At 41.8% G+C, this 17,895-nt stretch overlaps 5 protein-coding genes across 7 annotated transcripts in view; 1 reads left to right on the top strand and 4 right to left on the bottom strand.

The window, feature by feature from the left end:
- Nucleotides 1-1,949: 1,949 nt before the first annotated feature.
- On the bottom strand, nt 1,950-5,341 carry LOC138023087 (uncharacterized). Its single transcript, XM_068870120.1, has 2 exons — nt 2,093-5,341; nt 1,950-2,006 (listed from the first exon to the last, which is right to left on the bottom strand). Exons 1-2 carry the CDS (start codon nt 5,339-5,341, stop codon nt 1,950-1,952), a joined length of 3,306 nt encoding a protein of 1,101 aa, XP_068726221.1.
- Nucleotides 5,342-5,542: 201 nt separating this feature from the next.
- LOC138023086 (uncharacterized) lies at nt 5,543-6,610 on the bottom strand. Its single transcript, XM_068870118.1, has one exon. The coding sequence runs from the start codon at nt 6,608-6,610 to the stop codon at nt 5,543-5,545; it is 1,068 nt and encodes a 355-aa protein (XP_068726219.1).
- An 860-nt stretch (nt 6,611-7,470) lies between these two features.
- Nucleotides 7,471-8,769, bottom strand: LOC138023085 (uncharacterized). The gene has a single exon (XM_068870117.1). It carries the CDS (start codon nt 8,767-8,769, stop codon nt 7,471-7,473), a length of 1,299 nt encoding a protein of 432 aa, XP_068726218.1.
- Nucleotides 8,770-8,826: 57 nt separating this feature from the next.
- LOC138023084 (uncharacterized) lies at nt 8,827-12,339 on the bottom strand. Its single transcript, XM_068870116.1, has one exon. It carries the CDS (start codon nt 12,337-12,339, stop codon nt 8,827-8,829), a length of 3,513 nt encoding a protein of 1,170 aa, XP_068726217.1.
- Nucleotides 12,340-13,149: 810 nt separating this feature from the next.
- The window catches only part of LOC138023953 (ATP-dependent Clp protease proteolytic subunit-like), an 8,028-nt gene continuing 3,282 nt past the window's right edge, over nt 13,150-17,895 (top strand). Inside the window, exons 1-4 of one of the 3 annotated variants that reach the window (XM_068871036.1) lie at nt 13,150-13,182; nt 13,431-13,508; nt 13,604-13,675; nt 17,624-17,720. In XM_068871036.1, coding sequence (XP_068727137.1) covers nt 13,165-13,182; nt 13,431-13,508; nt 13,604-13,675; nt 17,624-17,720 — 265 coding nt within the window. In that variant the 5' untranslated portion in view covers nt 13,150-13,164. The other 2 variants (XM_068871034.1, XM_068871035.1) reach the window with 2 other exon arrangements.

The following is a 17,895-nucleotide window of genomic DNA, read 5'->3' as shown; positions in this document are numbered from 1 at the left end:
ATGAAGAACAACCGAGTTTTCCTCTCCGTTTTATTTACGTGATCTTTGCGGAAGTTTCATTCTGTTCCCCAATAAACCTAGAACAACCAGTTGTGGTCTTAAGTCTTTGTGTCCTTGCTTAATCAGCTAAGTTGTGGAATGCGCTACTGAGTTAACAGGTTTTAAAATGAGAATCCAGGGAAACATTTTGTATAGCCGCTTTTCTTTTGAATTAATTAATTTTTCTTTAAATATTTTCTATCAATTTAGTTATGTATCCATAGATGCTATGTATTTTAGCTGTAAATGTAATGTCTCCCAAGATAGTAGGTCTTGTAGTTCTTCTGAATTCCGGGATGAAATAAAGTTGAATGCTTTTGTGTATGTTTCCTTTAGCAGGGCGCGCGCGTACACTTTGTATTCGGCGACTACAGTGCTTACCCTATGAGAGATAAAATGACTTTTGCCTTAAATATATAAGCCATCGAAATCTTACGTTAAATTGTAATGACAAGGGCGGTCTGATGGAGCTGTGACTAGGCGTGGGATTTGTCACATATGGTTTAGGGGCCGACATATCTCTCCCTCAATGCCGTATCTTTCGGAGATATCAATCAGACTGAAGTGTTTATGATTTTGTGTTTATTCCATTCAGTGAAGGCCTTTTGTATCTGATTAGTGACGTACATAATGTGACTAATTATACGTAGAGAATTTACCTTTAATGTACTGATTTCATTACACTTTCCCGGGCCAGCAATATAATGTCGATTATAGAGATTTACAAAATTGTAAGGTAGTGGTATCTAAAGTTCATTAAGTCTAGAGAGTTCCTTTATTTTCAGTGCAGCTCGTTGAGCACTAGCTCGTTGTGTTCGTATTTCGCTTGTCGACCTTACTTCTTCAGGGTTCTTAAATTTCTCTTTAGAGTCTTGCAGGTTATCTTCCTCGGATAACACTTCAAGAGGGTAAAGCTTCTCAATAGGTCTTGAGATGAGGTTTCCCTTTGCTGTTTTTAGAGTGACAGAGCGCACCAACTCATCCTTCCCCTGATGTAGTTGAATGATGACTCCGAGTTTCCACTGATTTCGCGGTGTTTCGTCATGTATCAAGACAACCTTACCTCGAGCCACTCGCTCTCCCGATATGTTTTTGTTCTTCTGCGATGAATGTTGTTCCCTGAGACCGGTTAAGTATTCCCTTTGCCATTGTTTCCAGAAAGCTTGCATTATTTTCTGGTAGTATTTCGCTCGTCTTGTTAAATCTTTGGCCGAATCCTGAGGGATGTAGTTGGAGTCTTCTTCTGTATCCGGTAGTGTTAGAAGTCTGTGTCCGCAGAGGAAATGGGATGGGGTAAGAGGTGGACCGTCATTGATGTCTGTGTTTCCTCGACCGAAGCGTTAACGGTATAAAATAGCCACGTTTCAAAGGACTTTCTGTTGTTTATTGATGAGTCTTTCGAAACCTATGATTATAAACAGTTTATCAGGTTATATGAACAAAGTTCAAAGAAAACAAACCACAGATTTTACATACCCGATGGCCTCAGATGTCGACTTCGGGAGGAAGCTTGCCGTACTAATGTTATTAACGGTGATTAACCTAATTAAGTAGCTATGACGTATCTAATTTCGTCGCGGCCGAAACACTCCCCGCCTCCCGAAGGTATTGACCTAATTCTTAATTTACATTTCGTAAGTTAGTTTCATTTAATGTCCTTTGAATCTTCATCATCGTGGAAAGGAACCAGCACGATTAGACGCTGTACAGGTCGCTCGATTGTTGAATATCCTCGACCCTTGTATATACCAACTTTTTCATTCGGCGCTGGATTCTTGTACTGAATTGTAACTTTTCTGATCTTGCCATCTTTTCCGGGGTTAGCTGCTATGACACGTCCGAGCTTCCATTTCCCCCTTATCTGGTTACTGTCTTGAATTAACACGATATCGCCGACCATGACATCACGTTCACAAGTATGCCATTTCTGGCGTACGAGCAAGCTTGGGAAATAGTCTCGTGTCCATCTGCTCCAGAATGCATCAACAACGTTTTGTATGAAGTAAAAGCGCTTTCTGGAGTCTGCGTTTTCATTAAATGGCCCGTTAGGAACCTTTGTTGAAGAACGTCCTAACAAGATGTCATTCGGGCAGAGATATGCTCCGTCTTCAGGTGAAGTTGGATGACGACCGATCGGCCTCTCGTTGACTAAATTAGATACTTCGTAAAGGACTGTCTGAAGTTCTGGAAATGTCATAACGCTCTGTCCGATCGCTGTAGTAATAGCTCGCTTTATCGATTTTATAAGGGCTTCTGATATTCCGTTCTGCCATGGTGCGTCCGCGGATGCGAATTCCCACTTTAATCCTTCGTTCACTCCAAATGTTTCGAGTTCTTTTAAGTTCCATTTCTTCGTCATATTCTGGAGTTTTTCACTAGCTGCTACCAACTGCGGACCGTTATCAGAGTATAGCTTTGCAGGATATCCTCTGATGGATGTAAACCGTCTCAGCGCAAGTAGAAATGCCTCTGTACTGTAATCGCCTACCAAGTCAATATGAACTGCTCTTGTGCTCATACAGTTGAACAATACCCCATAACACTTTCCGATTGTTCGCTTCTTTACCTGGTCTCTTATTTTAAACGGTCCGAAAAGATCAATGGCTGTACTATGCCAGGGTGGTGAGGGCATAAGTCTCTCTTCTGGAAGCTGTCCCATGACGTGCTTGTTGAGGTTTTCGTCCAGTTTCTTGCAAGTGACGCAGTTGTATCTAATGGACTTTACTATGTTATGAATCTGAGGAATCCAGAATCGTAATCGAATTTTGCTTACGGTCGTCGACACGCCATGGTGACCTTTTCGATGTATGTGTTCCGCATAAAGCTTAGAGAAACGATGCTCACGAGGAATGAGGATCACTTCTCTCTTATCGTAGCTCAAGTGCACCCATTTGCCGGTCCGATGACCAACCACTATTACTCCATCTTCTCTGCGCTTTGGACACAAACGCTTATATTTAGATTTTTTGACGTTTGTAAGCATTTTTCTTTGCGCATCAATGATCCAAAACCTTTCTGCTTTAGAAATATCGTCCGGCGTCAGGGTCTTTGTCGCATTCTTCAGACTAACTGGTTCTCTTGCGTACATGGCTAATACACGTGCTGTTACTCTTAACAGTTTGTTGTAACTTGAATGTCTGTTTATATCAATTCTTCTCGCGAGCGAGTCCTGTTCTGCAGCAAGTGTTGTTAATGCCGTTTTCATTGGTAACTCTGGGTGATGGACTACTTTACTTATTGGCCATTCTGATTCCGGGAGTTGTAGAAATCTAGGTCCCTTTTGCCAATCGCTTTCGCTTTTGATATCGCTTGGTCGCTTACCTCGTGTTATCCAATCGGCGATGTTTTTATCACTCTCGACCCAATACCAGTCTTGGGGATTGGTACCTTCCTGTATCTCTCCTATGCGAGTAGCGGCAAATGTATTGTAGCCGTAAGATTCCTTTTGGATCATCCCGTGCACTATTTGAGAATCGACTATATGGTAGTATTTCGCAAACTTGTAGCGGGATTCTTTGTCCAGAAAGTTTTTAAGCCTTTTGCTTAAGACTGCCGCGCAAAGTTCAATTCGATCGATCGATAATTTCCTGTTTGGCGAGAGTCGGTTCTTTGACATGATCAGTCTGGTTTCAAATTTGTTGTCCAGTAATGTCCACCTGATGTAAGCACATGCTCCGTAAGCGTTGTCTGACCCGTCACTGAATATGATAAGAGTCGGCAGACCGAGTGTACCTGATGGTTTGAGGCATCTTGGAAATATAACTTGATCCATATTGCGCAGATCTTGGAAGAATTCCAGCCAGTTAATCCTTTGCTTCTCAGGGACAGGGTCGTCCCAGCCGAGTTTCTTTTCTGTTGCCCAAAGCTGGCGCATCAAAATCTTCGCTCTGACCGTAACGGGAGCTGCTAGACCAAGAGGGTCATACACGCGGTTTATCTGTGAGAGGATAATCCTCTTCGTTATTTCGCCAGTAGTTGGGTTTTCTTTGATGCGTCCTTTGACTTTCGTCAGAGTTAAGTCTATTCCCACTTTAAACCGGAATTGATCCTTGTCTGCACTCCAAATGACGCCGAGTACTTTCTCGGTTGATGAATTTTGCTGGTTGGGTTCTAAAGCCATTTCGTTTGCTGTTTTGTCGTTCGAATAGAACCAACCCTTTATCTTGAATCCGCCCTTGACTAGGACTGCCTCAATCTCATTAGTTAGTTGCTTAGCTTGTGCGTCGCTATGTACACTGTCTACAATGTCATCCATGTACGAGTTGGATATTACGGTATTCGCGGCTTGTGGATAATTCTCTTTTGATAGTTCCGCTGTCTTTCTCATGGCTACGGTCGCTATGGTACCCGAGGGTTTGTCTCCAAATGAAACTCTTTGTATAACGTACGTATCCGGATCCCTGCTTGTGTTCATGTCGCGCCATAGAAAACGATGCGTGTGTTGCTCTATGATCTTGGTCTTCACGGTGTGATACATCTTTTTCACATCTCCGATGAATCCAATTTCGTGTTCTCTGAATCGCACGAGGATTCCTACAAGATTATTTAACAGATCGGGACCCTTTGCCCAGTACTCGTTAAGGACGTGTCCCATATAGTTCGCGCTGCTGTTAAAGACGATCCTCACTGGACTCGATTTCGAATCAGGCTTTAGAACATCGTGGTGGGAGATGTAGTGGATAGGGCCTTTATAATTCTCGAGCTCTTGCTTGCTTAGTTTTCTAGCTACTCCTCGTTCTACCATGTCCTCAACTTGATTTTGATAAACTCTGCTATGTTCGGGATTTCGCAATAATCTTCGCTCGGTGCTTAAGAGTCTTCCAAAGGCAGCTCTTTTGTTATCTGGCAGGTCGTGTGGGTCGCGAATCCAGGGATATTCAGCGATCCAGCATTTTTCTTGTTCGTTAAATTCAAGGCCTTTCTCGATGAGATGGAGCTCCCTTTCTTCTTTCAGAGTGTAGTCGCTGGTTCCAGGAGCGCATTTTCCGCATTTGCAGCCTCCGCAGCGCGGCGTGCAGCTAACACCTAATCTCTCGATATTGTAGAAGTCGTCAATTTTGACTGCTTTTAGGTGGTTTGCACATGCGTCGAATGCTGATTTGTGGTTCTTCTCCCGAATGGAAGGGTGTGTCCCGCCTATACATCGTCCAAAACGATTCTTCAATAACATTAGGTGTTCGACATTTCTTTCTTTTACCGGGTGGAAGCCTGCGTAATCATACCCAATGAGGACGTCAACGGCTCCTTTCGGCCGAGTCACGTCGCCCCTTTGTATCTGGAGAGCGTCAAGTGCCTTATCCATGTTAACACTTTGAATGTCGGTTAGGGCTATTTCGCAAACTTCCACAAGCGTCGTTTCGCCCTTGAGGTCAATGAGCGGCAATTTGTATTTTCTGGAACTTATCTTCTCTTCCTTCCCTCCCACCTTCACGAGAGAGATTTCAAGTGGCGTTCCGCGCAGTCTTTCTTCCCGTGCTTTGTCGCGGGTTATGAGGCTAATGGATCATGCGTTGTCCCTCAAGACGTTTGCATGTCCTCTAGAAGTTTTTATTTGTTGCAACTGGAGGATGCAGGTCTCATTACCCCCATGGCTGCATGCACTGGATATTGCGGATGCGCTTGGAGTCTCTGTCTGATCTTCTTCATGTAATGTGGGATGATGTTTCTTCTTACATTCATTGACGCCGCAATCCCTTTTAGAGCGGCAATTGCGTGATCGGTGACCGGTTCTGAGGCAGGAAAAACACTCACCTTTTTCTTTCAATGTCGACAGTCTTTCGCTTACTGTTTTATCGAGGTATACTCTACAATCCTTGGTAAGATGATTCGAGTTTTCGTGAACGACGCACTTGCTGTAAGTTCTCTGGCTGCGGCTGTCGTGTCTTTCATCCGCTGTGGCGTAATGGACAACTGCCTTCGTTATGGCTGGGCCCTGCGCGCGAAGATCAGAACCGTCGTACTCGATAGCGCGTTTTTGCGTAAGAAAAAATTTGAGCAGGCTCGGAAACTTGTTGGTTTTGTCCACAGTGCTGTCGTCAGAACTTAATAGTTTAGCCCATTCTTTGCGTACGTCTGGCGGGAGTTTTCTCTCTATGATGCTTACTGAGCTCGTTGGGGTTATTTCTGCTTCCAAGCCAAGTCTCTTAAGGTCACGATATCCGTCTTCTATGATTTCTACCAGCTCCATGAATCGCTTGTTGTCGCCTTCGCGGATGGATCTTACGCGTCTTATCTCATTAATTATCGCGTCCGTGACTTTCGCTGGGTCCCCGTATTTTTCGTCGAGTCTCTTCCACATCTCGTAAACGTCATCGTCGACGCTCTTTACGTGAGCTAAAGGTTCTTTTCCGAGACAGGAACGCAACGTGTAGGATAATGTATCTTCCGTAAGGTGCGGCATGACTTGTTTCTGGAAGTCTCTTTTGAAGGATGGATATTCTCTCAACTCTCCTTCAAATCGGGGCATTTTGATTTTCTCTAGTTGTAGGTGATTGCTCTTTTCTCCTTTGATCTGCGGCTGCAGTTCGCGTTCATGTTCGCCTACGAGGTGTGTTTCGAGTTTAGCGTTCATCTCGTTATACGTCGCTTGAGTAGCTTGGAGCCATTTAATTTCATTGGCTGCAGATTCTCGAGTAGATAAATCGAGTAGCGCGCTATTCGCTAGTTTGCATTCCGCGAAAGCTTCGTCAATCTGTTTCTGAAGTTTCTTCGCCGTAGACGGCTCTACTTTGTCCGCGCTGAGTGTGTGCGAAGCGCTTTGACAAGCTGTTTCAAATATGGCTCGCGCTGTTTCTCGTCTGATCATTGCTTGATCAAAGAATCGTTCCATTTGCTCGCGTTCTTTGTTCGTCTTATCCCTTTGTTCCGTTTCCGCGCGCGCTCTCATTTGCACGTCCGCTATGTGCTTAATAAAGTTAATCTTAGCTTTTGTCGCTTCGGTGAACTCCTCCTGTACTTTGTTGATCCATGTTTCGGCGGCTTCTAGCTCGGCGTCGTCTGATAAAAGCATCGCGTAGAGATCGTGCTTTGTTTCCAGGACGTTCCATGCTTCCAGAAATTGAGCGTAGTTGTTTTCCACGAGTTCGTGATTGCTGGCTGATGAGATGGACTTCAGGAGTTCGTTCCTTTTTCTGGTGAATCTTGATTTGGCGACGCGACGGACGTTCTTGGCTTCTTCTGCCATCGCGCTGATGAACGGGTTTCGAATGTTTCCTCGACCGAAGCGTTAACGGTATAAAATAGCCACGTTTCAAAGGACTTTCTGTTGTTTATTGATGAGTCTTTCGAAACCTATGATTATAAACAGTTTATCAGGTTATATGAACAAAGTTCAAAGAAAACGAACCACAGATTTTACATACCCGATGGCCTCAGATGTCGACTTCGGGGGGAAGCTTGCCGTACTAATGTTATTAACGGTGATTAACCTAATTAAGTAGCTGTGACGTATCTAATTTCGTCGCGGCCGAAACAGTCTGTATATGGATAAGTAAGTGGGCGACTATTAAGAGTAGCTTCGATTTCTGTAAGTATGGTTTGTAATTCTATAGCGTTCAGAGACGTGTTTCTAATCATTTTTTTCAGCCTTCTTTTGACTAGTCCTATTAGTCGCTCATAGAAGCCTCCCCACCAGGGCGCTCTTTCTGTTATAAATTTCCATTTGATGCCATGGTTAGCGAGGAACCTTTGAGACTCGGCTGCTTCTATCACTTGTGTTTTGAGGGCCTGTAGATCTTGTGAACCTGCTTTAAATGTTTTCGCGTTATCTGAAATTATGCATTCTGGAATCCCTCTTCTACTTGCAAATCTTTTGAAGGCTCTCAAAAATGCACTGGCTGTTTGATCCTCCACTAACTCAAGATGTACTGCTCGTATTGCTGTGCAGGTGAATAGGCAGATGTAGACTTTTGCAACTTCTTTGTTAACGTTACGTACGTATAATGGTCCGGCATAGTCAATTCCCGTTACTTGAAAGGGTTGGGACCCTGTGACCCTTATATCTGGTAATGGAGGAGATTGAACTGAGCGAAATGGTGGTCCTTCTACTTTTCTACAGGTCACACACTTTCTTATTTCCGTTTTTACCAGCTGTCTGCCTTTCGGTATCCAATACGACTGTCTGAGTTCCGTTAAGGTTTCACGTACGCCACCGTGCAAAACTACGCAGTGAGTTGCTCTAACAATAAGAGTTGACAAGTAACTCTCCTTTGGTATCAATATGGGAAACTTGGTGTTGTGTGGTAGTTGTGCGTATTGCAGTCGTCCGCGACATCGTATCAAGCCATCTACATCTAAATAGAGGCCAAGCTGGTGTATTATTGCTGGCCGTTTGCCTTTAGGTTTGTCTTTGATTTGCGATAGGATGTCTCCATAGTAGAATTGTTGTACAGATTGGAGTAGAACGATGCGAGCGTGTTTCATGTCTATGGCAGTAACTGTATTAGACTTCGTTTTCTTTCTCAATTTTGCGGTGAAATGGATGACGAGCGCGGTAACTCGTAGTGTCTTGTTTAAGGTACTGTATTTGTTAATATCGATGACGTTCAATAAATTTGTGCTCGTTTGTGGGCTTGCGAGATTAACGCTTATTGATTGGCTCTCTGTGTAATTTTCTGTGCTGTCTGGTAACTGGTTTTCAGTGATTGATGGCCATTCCTGTGTTGGCTTCATAAGCCATGGAGGCCCTTGGTTCCAATACTGCTGTTTAGATATAAAAGCTCTAGCGTTCATTCCCCTGGTAATGAGGTCTGCAGGATTGGATGTGGTCGGGCAGTACTTCCACGTATTCTACGAGGTGATGTCTCTAATCAGTTGTACTCGATGTTGGATAAACTGTTGTCGTAGAGGCTTTGATGAAGATATCCATGATAACACAATTTGTGAGTCACTCCACAATATAATTTGACACGAGTAGAACTTTGGAAGTATGGTATTTGACAGGTATTTAGATAATTCTGCTCCGAGCACTGCTGCAAGTAGTTCCAATCGTGGCATTGTTTGTGGTTTTATGGGTGCTACTTTGCTTTTGGACATTACGAATGTGCATTTTGTCCCACCTTTGGGGGTAGTTCCTCTCAAATAGACCACCGCTCCGTATGCTAGTTGGCTACTGTCACAGAACACGTGTAGTTGAACTTCACTGCCAACATTATTGAAGTATTGTCTGGGTATTTCTAGTGGGGTCAGAGTTTGGAGTTCATCCAGCCATCTGACCCAGTTCTCCTTAAAGCTATCAGGAAGTTCTTTGTCCCATGGTAGGTTGTGTTTCCATAGTTCCTGCATCATTATTTTCGCTTTTACTGTCACTGGTTCCACAAATCCCAAGGGGTCGTATAGTTTTGAAGATAAGCTTAATACTGATCTTTTGGAGATTTTGTCTATGCTGTTGATTTCCTTGATAAGTTTTGTTAATGATAGTGACAGAGTATCTGTCTTTGTGTTCCAATTGAGTCCTAGTACTTTGACCATTGGTTCTGCGTGTACGCCGTCATCATGAGCTTGGCGGTTTAAAGTAGGAGAGTTGCTGGTCCATTGTCGTAAATTCATACCTGCCTTTTGGAAGCAGTTTCTTGATGATGTGTAATACTCTAAGGCTTCAGCTATAGTGTTCGTTCCCGTAAGGACGTTGTCCATGTAAATCGAACGTTGTAAGTCTACTGATATCCAGTCGTTTTGCTTGATGAGGTGATGCTGTATTGTGGCATTCAGTAAGTATGGGGACGGCGCGGCTCCGAAAAGTACTCGACAGAATCTGTAGACGACCAAATTGTCTGGATTATTCGCAGATTTGGCCACATTTTTGAGCCAAAGGAATCTCGTAGCATCCCTGTCTTGAGTGTTGAGTTCTATTTGTAGGAACGCCTTTTCGATATCTGCCGTGAGGGCTATTTTGTGTGATCTGAAGGTGAGTAGCATAGTTTGTAGTCTTTGTATGAGGTTAGGCCCTGTATGAAGGCAATCGTTGAGGCTTAATGCCTTCGATGATATTTTGGCTGAAGCGTCGTATACGATTCTCATAGCGGTTGTGCTGCTTTCCTTGAAGACTGGAAAATGGGGTATGTAGTGTATGACTCCTTCATGTATGTTCGGGTCGAGGACTTGTTCTATGAATCCCTTCTTGAGTTGATCGATCAGTTGTTCGTTGTATTTATAAATAAGCTCTGGATGTTTTCCTTTTAGGGTTTGCTGCAGGTTGATCAGTCTCTTTCTCGTCAATGTGAAGTTTGTTGGTAGGTTTTGCTTGTTGTCCTTCCATGGGAGTCTTACAGTATATCTGCCGGTAACTTTGTTGAATTCAATGGTGTCTTGAAAATGTTTCTGGACGTCTGTTACCTCAGGGGCGTTGCATTCATCTGGGAGTTTATTTATTTCCCAGAACTTAGTGAGAGTTTCGTTAAGGTGTTCGTTTCTTGTGGGCTGTGCACCAACCATTTGACATAATGTGCTAAGTGTAGTTTCCGTACTGGATTCGTTGTTGGGTACCGGTCCTGAGAGAAGCCATCCAAACTTGCTTTGTGTGGCCATCCATCTCTCATCTTGTGATTTCTTTGTGTTTCCCACAATGATCTGGGCGTAGTGGTCGTTTCCTATGAGTATATCTATTGTACGATCACCTTCCGCGGTTAGTGGATCGGCTAAAGCGAGAGCTTTGAATTCAAGAGGAATTTCCGTATGTTGGGTGCTTGAGAGTGGTGGGCAGATGATGGGCGTGACCAAGGTTGTTGTCTTGATATCTTTATTTACCGCGTTTAAGGTAAGTGTTACGACTTCGTAGGATTTCGGAGTACCTCTAGTTGAACCAAATGTGGTTATGTCTAGTGTGTCGTTCTGAACTGCTTTCAACTGCAGCTTATTCTTCAGGCATTGCGTAATGAATGTCTTCTGTGATCCGGTATCGATAAGGATGCGCGCTTGGCATCTCGTAGCTGGTCCGCTTGCTGTGACCAGTGCAGTTTGCATTAGTGTATTTGTATGTGACGTTGTACTTGTCAAGGTTGGCATTGTGGAGGTGACGATTTTGTTGCTTTGTGGCTCTTCTTGTTTTCCATGTTTTTTGCTTGAATCTCGATTAGGCTCACGTGGTTCACAGATCGACGTATGGTGTTTTAGTCCGCAATTTAGACATCGTCCTTTTGAGTGACATTGATATCTTTTGTGGCCTGATCGGAGGCAGTTAAGGCATTTATTTTTCTGCATAAATATGGTTCGTCTCTCTTTTGTTGTTTTTACTTTCGAGCATTTGTCGTGACGATGTTTACCGTCACAATATATGCATGGTTTTGGCTCAAATGTTCCATTCCTATTGAAGCTTTTTGGTGGTGGGTGTATTACGCGCGGTTGAGTGTTTGTGAGTAAGGCGCCAACTGGGGGTACGAGAACGTCGTCAACGTCTGAGCTTGCGTCATTTTCTTGCGTAAGTTGACTTTTTTCCCTTGTGTCTATTTCATGGCAAAGTGCTGTTCGTAAATCATTTAGGGAACAATCTGCCAGAGGATTTGTTCTGAATATTGTACAACGTAATTGTTCCGGTAATTTCTTTAGTAGTATTGGGATTAATAGACTTCCATATGAATCTGTCTGGACTCCCAGTGTTTCTAAGGCACGAATGTTGCTCTCGCAGCTATCGTAAAATTTTCGTAATTGCTGCACATCAGCTGAAGGCGCGCTGAGTTTTAAAAGCGATTCCATATGTGCGTTGATTAGAACTTGTTTCCTTCCGAAGCGTCCTTGCAGCATTTCAATGGCTTTTTCATAGTTTTGTGACGTCATTGGCAGCCCTGAAATCGCGCGCGCTGCGTTGCAGGTTATCAATCCCTTCAAATAGTTCATTTTGTCAATATTGTTCAGTTCAGGATTGTTGTGTACTGCGTTACTGTAACTATCCCAAAACGTAAGCCACTCAAGGGGGTTTCCGTCAAATGGTTGGATATGTAGTTTTGGAAGGTTGATGTGGACTCTAGGTGTTGGTTTGACTTGGAACGTACTCACCGGATGATGCTCGTTTGTGACGAATTCTTTGATTTTCAGAATCCAATAATAGATATCGTCTTGGAACGTCAATGCTTGATCTGTCTCTTCTCTTATTTCTTCATCTGTTTCTAGTGCGTTCAAGATCCTGGAATCCATAGCCTTTATTTCGTCCAATCTTCTTGAGAGGCGCTCTGCAATTGCTTTCAGTTCCGTGTTGTTGAAAACCTCAGTATCGGCCATAAGTCTTTCCGCGCGTTTGATGTCTTGGTTACAGTGTCCTCTGTATGCCCCTCTGACTTTCTTGTGGTGGTTTACTTCCTCTTTGGACATTTTTACAAGGGTCTCGGCACCATTTTCGGAGATATCAATCAGACTGAAGTGTTTATGATTTTGTGTTTATTCCATTCAGTGAAGGCCTTTTGTATCTGATTAGTGACGTACATAATGTGACTAATTATACGTAGATAATTTACCTTTAATGTACTGATTTCATTACAGTACCGGGAGGAAAGGTCGGTAGCAGAAAGCAGCAAAGGGCCAACTGCGTTCAAAAGCGATCGCACGGGCCGAAATCCCGGGATGACTCGTTTGGTACGACGCTCCAGCGCCACGTCTGGAGGTACTGCATTTTTCTCTCTTGCTCAAACATTCCGTCAGCGCATGCGCTAATGTTGTGACAAACTAACGAGAGGTTTACACAATGTAATTGGTTCCGACTCTCCCCGTTTGCTTTCGTTCCTACTTGTATTGGTTCCGAGCTTATTACGACCTTATATCGCCGCCATATAGGTTCAGTTTGGATTCCGGTTATATATCGAGAACGTTACACCTTTTCTGCTTTAGATAGTCGTCGTGAGAAAAAAATTTTTGGGACTAGTCTTTTGAACTGAGCTTAGTAACCGTCTTCGTATGTCACGAACCTGAACTGGGTTCTAGTAATGTTAAGTGACAAAATTGGCAGCGAGGGGTGCTAAGAGAATTGCCAATACCTGTTGGGGGTACGGTGGGGAGCACTCGTATTTTGAACTTTCGAATCAGCGGTTGTTTTAACCAGCGGCGTTAGAATGGTATTCACTATTTGCACAAATCCCATAATACAGTTCATTTTGGGAGTTATTTGCATTACAGCAGTGGATATCCTGTTCACTAAAGCGCATGATACAGTCCGTACTGGTCCGTCCCAAGAGTAAACTTTATGTAAAGAACCCCTTAAAACGGATTGCATTTTGGGACCCTATTATAATACACTTTAATAACCCTACTTAAAGTACCAATCTAAGTATTCAACATGGCGGCCTGGAAGAGTTTGAATGTGCGAATGTTTAAGATTTTGTGTAATATATTGTGGCTACGTTAACATTGTAATCTTAAAATTGCATGCCAAACCCAGGTATTCTATAGTTTAATTAAACCAATTTTAGGTCATAGGAAGGCTGAGCAGAGGAATTCATACGTCATGCAGAAGAAAGTTCTTAATTCCCATGGTTATCGAACAGACTGTAAGCTGAGCAATGGTTGTGCAGTGTCCTTTGCCGCGTGATTACTATGGATGGATTGTTATGCTTACACGTATTGTTATTCTGCTTATTTTCAGGGAAGAGGTGAAAGGTCATATGACATTTTCTCCCGTCTCCTTAAAGAAAGGATAATTTGTGTCATGGGTCCTGTAAGTTGTAGTACTAGAGTTAATATGATAAAGCAGGTTGTCAACCAATTCTTCAACCTGCTAACCTTAATCTAAAAGCTATAGCAATATATATATTTATTAGTACAATAAGCAACACACAGGATAGTAGCGTAGTGTAGTATCAGTACTATCATATAGTACTAGAATATTAGTAGAAGTAGAAGTAGAAGTAATATGTCAACAGCGAGTGCAAGTGTTTCATCAAGGAATCCAAACACTGAGAAACAGATGAAATTATATTGTTTCGAGGTGTTTGGAATCCCTGATGAAACACAAAGCACAAGTTTTTGACATGACTTCTCAATCCTTTTTTACTACATGTAAGTATGAGTGTAATGTGATGATCTTTTGTGAAAGGAATCAATATTCAATATTTAGGTGAATTTAAAAGGTAGAACTTTTGAATAAATTTACATAATAGGATGTGATGGAGAACAAGTTAGAATCATGTCATTTTCTCCTGCCAAAATCATCTTCCCAAGAAACTGATTCTGTTAATGAGGCCGTTCCAGTTTCAACTAAATATAACCTTGGGCTGTGAACATTTTCGCCGAATGGCTGAAGCTAAGAAAGGTACAAGAGCCAGTTTTAGATTGTGGTGGAATTTTCGAAGACTGAACCACACAAGGTTCAAGCCTTGTGTGCAGACATTGCTGAAATGGATGCCTTTTGCTAAACTATTGGATGTCCAAATTCATTTTAATCCTCTGCACACTAATGATAAAAGGTACTGCGAAAGTCTTACGTTGAATACTCTAATTTAAAATGCATTGTGTGCAGATAGTTTATTTATCTGTTTTTTTTCCAAAGGTTTATTAGTGTGAAGGTTCATTAAAATTCAAGTGTCTTGATCAGTGTTTTCATCAGTTTTTGAACTAATTGGAGTAATCTTGATCTGGGTTTTCATTGGGTACCGTACTTATTCAGCTATAAGCCGAGCGATTTTTACACAAATCCTCACTCAATTTGGGCAAATTTGAAGCCGTAGAAGGGGTCTCGGCTTATAGCCCAGTATTTTTGATAAAATAATTTTCTCAGCAAATGAAAACAGTAAAAAATGAACGTGTAGTCACTTACAAGCCGAACTAAATTACTTGTAAAATGAAGAGAAGTTGTTGTTGGTGTAATGTGGACTTTTATTACTTGGTGGCTCGTAAAGGAGCCATTCGTGTTGTTGTGTGATCGGGATCGATCTTATTGCTCGTCTTCTTCCTCGTTGTCTGTCTCGAATTCGTCGTCCATTTCCTCGTCTTGACTTTTTTTTTGTTCTGGAATATTCTCGTCGAAGACTGCATCGTTGTACCTTGTCCAAGCAAAAAAACCGTACGCATTAAAGCGAAAATCTTACCTTGAATTCTTTGCTCTGAAAACCATGCCAAAGGTCATTGATCGAGCTCGGGATACACTCCCCAATAAGCTCCCCGTTAAACAGATTTACCTTATCTTTCCTTCAGCGACAGAACCATCGACTCGCTGATGTCGTATTCTCCGGCGATCTCGGGTTTATTTTCTACAGCTTCTGCTTCGGCGACTATTTTAAGTTTAAAGGCAAGGTTGTAAGGTTTCCAGTCGAATAACTTTTTATAAAACGCTTCGCTTGTACGAAGACACGTTTCCAGTGAGGTCAGTAATTGTTTAATAATATTCGTCACCAAACGATCACGTCGCTTGTTTGTTTCTTATCTTTCGTGTTCATTTGATTTCTTTGAGTATAATTTTTCAGTCAGTGTCAATTTGTATTTTAAATTACGAAAATTTCATAGTTGATAATACACATCAAGACCTAAAATGGGTCTCGGCTTATAGCCGAGTATTATGCATTTACAATTCGTGTCAATCAAGTTGATTTTTTCCGTAAGAAGTTTGGGGTCTCGGCTTATAGCCGAGCTCAGCTTGTAGCCGAATAAGTACGGTATCAAGATACATGCACCTGACTAAAATTGGAGCACTCTGATTGGCTAATAACTGTATGAAAATTAATGAGGATTGAGAATTGTAGTAGAATAGTATAAATAGTAATGCATCATTCACAAAGATATTTTTGGGAGTGATGTCATCTATATCCCTCTCAACAGTGTGTTGTATTATCAACTACCACAATTAGATCACAGCATATTATATGCTCCCAGAGATAATTTGTGTTGATCAAAAGAGAGCCTCGGGGTATACCAAATTTAAGAAGTAACACTTCAGATTTTAATGTATCTTGTTGTACGTGTACAACTACATGTACTGTAGTCAGTGAGCCTGAAGAGCAGTGGCAACCTCGTTTCCAGGGTCTCTCTTCTCTTCCTCCCTTTTTGATTGAGGAAAGAGACCCTGGTTGCGTCTGGTCACATGGTACTCGTTGACAAACATTTTTACTTTGGGGTAGCGTTTTCGTCATATTTTGATCCCGTAACTTGTATTCGTTTGACAAGGCATTTTTTTAAACTAGATATAATCTCTACCATACAATGTACCGGTAAGTTTCAAAAAGGTAAATGTAATATTTCCACAGGAGATTCCCAAAAAATGTGGCCAGGCTAAAAACAAAAGCTTTTGTGACCAATAAGACCTTTGATGTTGAGTAGCAATTTGCGGTGACAAAAACAAAAAGATATGATTGTTATTAGCTGCCAGGGGAAAAATTCTGTTGCATTTGCAGCTGTATTGGTCACAATTTCGAGCCCTTCTGTATGAGTACCCACTAGACTCTTCTTTTGCTCCATATAACCGACAGAGTGGCAATGTCTTGTTTCTCAATTTTTACCTTAATTGCATTTGTTTGCAATGCTTGTTCCTGAGCTAACATAATGAGCCCTTTGGTCTCCTTCTTCAGGTCATCTTTCCTCACACAATCCTGCAATGCCTTTCCTCTCACATGGTCCATCTGCCATAATATATGTGCTAAACACATGAACTGTATTGTCTCATGAATATTGTCATTATTAATAATTTATTGCTATTATTAATTTTATGATTACAATTTGTAAAAAAAAATGTATATGTTTACTTTCTTCCCTCTCTTTATTATTGTTGCCTCTGACAGGCATTAATAGTTGTGTGCATGTTTGTGTATGTGTGACTACATGTATGTGTTTGGCAGCTGACTTTATGTAGTAATCTTGTAGTGTGACTGCCCTTTAGTTCTAGCATTTATGCTTATTATGGACAGCCTGTAGTCTCTTCTATTTTTGACTACAACCTTTTTCCCTTTAAAGAAAAAAGGTGTAAAATTCGAGTAATACAGTAATGTTGTTGTTGTTGTTACTGTATTGTTATCATCATCACCATCTCTAGAGTTTACATACTTAGTGACTCGAGTTCTTGTGTGTGTTCTGTCTAGTCACAACAAGGACCTCAGAATGAAAGCACTTTCCTGAGGATATGTGTTATTCCCAGCAAGGCAGATTTTTGGTGAACACGGATGTTGCAGGCAATGATCATCTATGGACAGATGAAAATGCCAAAAAAAATTGTAATCAGATCTATGTCAGTTTACTGGCTCAATGTGAATTCACATGATGACCAGCTCCAAGGTGGCTTTATAGCTCAACTGGCAGAGTACTGCACTGGTATTGTAGGGGTCAGGGTACAAATCCTATTCAAGCCTGAAATTTTCAGGCTTTCCTTTCATTACTGCTCAAGTAACGTTAACTGTGATGATCAGCATCTCAACTTGATTAAAGCCATTCAACTGAATAGCGATTCATCCATTTGAAAGCTTAATCCACCAGATAAGAGATATGTCTTTAGTGAAAAGCCTGAAAGAGCTGGAACCCTGACCCAGCAAATAAATAATTTATACATTCCTAAAAATTATGCCCTTAAAGCTATCATTAGTTACTCCAGCTTGACACTTTCTGATTCTCTGATGGAACCCCACCTGTCGATTCCTGGTTGAGATAAATCAGTTTCAAGATGTTTATCTGTTATGTTTGTTAGATAACAGATGAGACATCTAGTCTTATTGTGGCCCAGCTATTGTTCTTACAGTCAGAGAATGGCGGAACTCCTGTTCACATGTATATCAACAGCCCAGGTTTGTAGACTTGGTGTGATATTGGCAGTTATTGTATGCTTTGCCAACTCAATTTAACCTCTCAGTTTTCTATCAAAAGGACATCATTTGAAAATTGTCTGTAAAATAGATTAGAGCATTTCATATCCAAGAAAGTACCGTAATCTCTTTTTGTACTGACAGCATTGGGAATTTT

The sequence above is a fragment of the Montipora capricornis genome, chromosome 11 (assembly GCF_036669925.1).
Source record: "Montipora capricornis isolate CH-2021 chromosome 11, ASM3666992v2, whole genome shotgun sequence".
Classification (NCBI taxonomy): Eukaryota; Metazoa; Cnidaria; class Anthozoa; order Scleractinia; family Acroporidae; genus Montipora; species Montipora capricornis.
This window is presented reverse-complemented; position numbering and strand designations above follow the sequence as displayed.

What these genes read in the sequence shown, in the direction of transcription:
- LOC138023084 (XM_068870116.1), bottom strand. Translation starts at nt 12,339, where the DNA reads ATGTCCAAAGAGGAAGTAAACCACCACAAGAAAGTCAGAGGGGCATAC.
- LOC138023086 (XM_068870118.1), bottom strand. Translation starts at nt 6,610, where the DNA reads ATGAACGCTAAACTCGAAACACACCTCGTAGGCGAACATGAACGCGAA.
- LOC138023085 (XM_068870117.1), bottom strand. Translation starts at nt 8,769, where the DNA reads ATGAACGCTAGAGCTTTTATATCTAAACAGCAGTATTGGAACCAAGGG.
- LOC138023087 (XM_068870120.1), bottom strand. Translation starts at nt 5,341, where the DNA reads ATGGATAAGGCACTTGACGCTCTCCAGATACAAAGGGGCGACGTGACT. An exon ending in TAGGACGTTCTTCAACAAAG is followed by an intron (nt 2,007 to 2,092) that starts GTTCCTAACGGG and finishes ATTCTGGAGCAG; the next exon opens with ATGGACACGAGACTATTTCC.